The sequence below is a fragment of the Callorhinchus milii genome, unplaced genomic scaffold, assembly GCF_018977255.1.
Source record: "Callorhinchus milii isolate IMCB2004 unplaced genomic scaffold, IMCB_Cmil_1.0 Scaffold1, whole genome shotgun sequence".
In the NCBI taxonomy this organism is placed as follows: Eukaryota; Metazoa; Chordata; class Chondrichthyes; order Chimaeriformes; family Callorhinchidae; genus Callorhinchus; species Callorhinchus milii.
The window spans coordinates 24618397-24622184 of NW_024704742.1; the positions used below are offsets into that span (position 1 = coordinate 24618397).

Sequence of the window (3788 nt, forward strand, 5' to 3'; positions counted from 1 at the left end):
GCCTTTCATGTCGGGAGGACGTCTCAAGGCGCTAGACAATCAGCTTTTTGGAACCGAGCTGGGGGTCGGGATTAAAGGGATTGGGGGTGGGAGGGCAGGGGATGGTGGGCAGGGGTCTTGAGACGGATCATTGAGGCAAAAAGGGGCGATGCGGATGGACTGTGGGACAGAGTTACAGAGGACGGGGGCAGAGTGGCAAAAGGCCCGCCTGCCAATGGTGGGACAGACAAGGCGGGACGTGATGCAGGCCTGAGCCCGCTGAGCGGAGGGACTGTCTAGGTTGGTAGGGGGTTAGGAGGTTGCAGGGGTAGGGGGGAAGCAAAGCCATGCAGGGCTTTGAAAGTGAGAACCAGGATCTTGAATTGTATCCTCTGTGTGATGGGAAGTCAGTGTAGTTGGGCAAGGATGCGGGTGATAGGGTCGCGGAGCCTAGTGCGGGAGAGGACATGGGTTGTGGTGTGAGACAGTGGCAGAGCTGAGCGATGTTGTGGAGGTGGGGAAAGCGGAGCAGTCATGTCAGGGATGTGGGGTATGAAGGAGAGTTCAAGGTCCATGAAGGGAGATTCTGTCAGCGTCCGAGGGATGGCGATGCTGACGGCAGCCAAGAGGAGTGCCTCAGTCTTGTTGACATCCTATGTTTTCCTCACCTTTTAATGCTACTTTTAAGTTAAACCAGAAGATTTTCTGTTCTACTTCATCCTCAGGCCATTCCAAATAGGTTTTTGTGTTCATCAGTTTCCTAAGCTTACAGAATCGCTGAGGAATGGTTTCCTTTGGGATTGGCTCCAACAGAACAAGAATGGCGGTGTCATTATTCTCATCAAACAGACGGAAATGAGAATAGTCCAGCTCGTACTTGCACCACTCGCTTTGGACAAAGTGTTGAGACAAGACAAACAGGGTCTTTCTGCTCTTCTCAATGGACTCAATGATGTTGTCAATTATCCACTTCCCTGGGATGAAATCGCGCTTATGAAGACAGAGTGTCACTGGTGGATGGGTATTTTCTAATTCCCTCAGCAAGACGTTTTCCACCCACTCAGAATCCATCTCGCTGTAAGAAACAAATGCGTCGTAGAAAATATTATTATTCCTCACTTTCTTTGGCTTCCTTTTTGCCTGGAGCCACGCCCAGGTCATTTGGATGTACCAGATCCCGTGATACTTGTAGCACAATAGTCCCACAATAGCTATTGGCAAACACAAAGCCACACACGACAAGGTGACAGAGAGTGTTGTGTGACAGTCAAAGAAAGAGCGCTTGGTATTTTTCACAATCATTCGCTTGACAACTAAAGGTGAATCACAAATGTAGTTTTCCGGCCAGTTCAGCAGTTGTATTGAGTGGGTTAGGTATTTGTTTATATAGGTCAAGAATTCACAGGAACAGATGTAATGGTTCTTTCCAGCATCCAATGTTGTCAACTTATCGAATGTCGTGATTTCATCACTGGACATAGAGATGAGATTATTCCCACTGATCATCAGAATCTTCACGTTTGGTAGATAGCCACCGCCTGGTAAATACATCAGCTTGTTATTGGACACATTTAGTTCTCTGAGAGAAGGAAGGTGGGTAGTGAATGTCCTTATGTTATTGTTGCTTAAATCCAACACCTCGATATTTGGAGGGATGCACTGTGATATAGTACTTAATTGACTGCCTGAAAGGTTTAGAAATTGAAGAGTTTTTGACCATACACAAGAATCAACATCACTTAATGTATTCTGGCTTAAATCGAGGTGCGTCAGGTGGGTAATGTTAGATAAAATCGGGCTAATTTTCTTGAGAGAATGCAACTTATTCTTTCTCAGAATAAGGTACATCAGGGAAGACCAGGAGTTCTCACAAACCATTTCTTTCATCATTAAATCAGTGAGCAAATTCTCCCTTAAATCAAGATACTCCAATCTTTGAAAATGTTGGGATATACCACATGGCATCATGAACAAGTTCAAGTTTGTCAACCTAGCTGTTCTAACATGGGATATCAAGCCATGAAGGAACGAAAGATCAAAAAATAAATAAAACTGTTTTATGGATATATGTCTGATTGTCAGTGAAATAAGTGATTCACATGTCATATCTTTAACTTTGTGCCATTCTCCTCTTCCTGAAAATGCACAATTTTCTGCAACTAGTTCAGATATTCCACTGTCTCTTATATTTTTTAGTAAAACATATATTGTATTGTCACTCAGAGAACTATTTCTGAAGGTATATTTCTTCACTGATGAATTATTTGGCAATGAAAATAATTGAGTATCACTGGAACTCAGATATTCTAAGTCTCTCAGTTCAACATGGGTGGTGGCTGGTGCTAAATCCCAGATAATCCGTTGAACTAAGGACTGTTTTTTTTGGAATGGGTCATGTAAATTCATAGTGGCATGGCTTACATTTTGGAAAGAACTGAAACTTCTGTCTTCGTATGATTCTAATTTGTTTCCCAGTAAAATAAAGTCATCGAGATGTGAAATTCCTTCAAAGTCATCTTTCTTTAGATTAGACAAGAAAGCGTTTCCAACTTTTAACCACCGGAGGCTTTCCAGATGTGAGAAAAGTCTGCCTGGTCCCAGGTTTCTGTATTTATTCCCTGAAAGATCCAGGTGTTGTAATTTGGAAAGATGCAGAAACCAAGCTGGTGAGAGTTGGATCAAGGAGTTATTGGACAAATCAAGGTATTCTAGGACCACGTTGCTCTTAAATGCCTGGTCATCAATAGACTGTATTTCATTTGATTGTAGCATAAGTACTTTGAGTTTAATATGCTTAGTGAGATCAGTTTCCTTGATGTGCGTTATGAAGTTGTAGGAGAGGTTCAATCTTGAGACTTTCTCCAACACACGTGGAATAGTCACTAAGTTCATTGAAGAGCAGTTACAGAAGTTGCTGGAGTCACATTTTTGACAGCTGTCTGCCTCTGAGCGAGCAATGTCCAGGTAAACACATGCAGCAGCAAGCAGCGTCCACACACTGACACCTCTCATGGTTCTCATTCACACGTGTCTGAAATAGAAATATAAAACATTTAATTGCAATTGACAACTGGGGTCATAGAAAGCAACACTGTTAGTGAACTCTTTCAGAGAATTAAATGCCCTTGCTTGGGTTGATCCTCTTCATAACTTTCACACATTAGAATGAAAAAAGCACCCTTTTGACCTCCTCTCATCTCCTTACCTGTATATATTCTCAGAACAATCACCTCAGTTTGTGTTCCAAGGATCATGCTAATAAATTGCCAGTTAGTTTCTGGAATCGAACCTGACTCCCAAGTCTGGGGTAGAGTTGGTGGTATTCCTGTTTTGGTATCAAATCGGTGGCATGGCTTACATGATCCTCAACTGGATCAAATCAGCTCAGTAGCAAGTGCAAAAAGAATAGATGTCCTTAAGGTCAGTGGAGCACTGTAGCTCAGTGGTTAGAGCACTTGCCTCGCAAGCGAGAGAACCCGGTTTCGATTTCTGGACGGGTGAAAAGTTGGAAAAATTTCCTTTCCCGCACGTCTCTGTTTACCTAGTAGTAAAGTAGGACCCCGGTTGTTGGTCGATTGGCAAATCACTTTTCTGGGGGTAATAATTCTTCCAAAAAAAATTATAATCATTTTGTCACTCTTCTCCATGTTTGGACCGTGCTAGCAAGGTAATAGATGATAACTTGTGCCCATGTGGAACATCAGCCTGGTTCAGCTTGTGGTTCTCTTACTTTGCACTGACTATCTGTCTTGGTTAAACCTTCAGTCGCCAACCAGCGAGCGGAGGGATGGTCGCCAACCAGCGAGGGG

The 3788-nt window shown here is 43.2% G+C and overlaps 1 protein-coding gene across 1 annotated transcript; it reads right to left on the reverse strand.

The window, feature by feature from the left end:
* Positions 1 to 508: 508 nt before the first annotated feature.
* LOC103185499 (toll-like receptor 2) lies at positions 509 to 3007 on the reverse strand. Its single transcript, XM_007904038.2, has one exon. It carries the CDS (start codon positions 2998 to 3000, stop codon positions 616 to 618), a length of 2385 nt encoding a protein of 794 aa, XP_007902229.2. The 5' UTR covers positions 3001 to 3007; the 3' UTR covers positions 509 to 615.
* Positions 3008 to 3788: the final 781 nt, after the last annotated feature.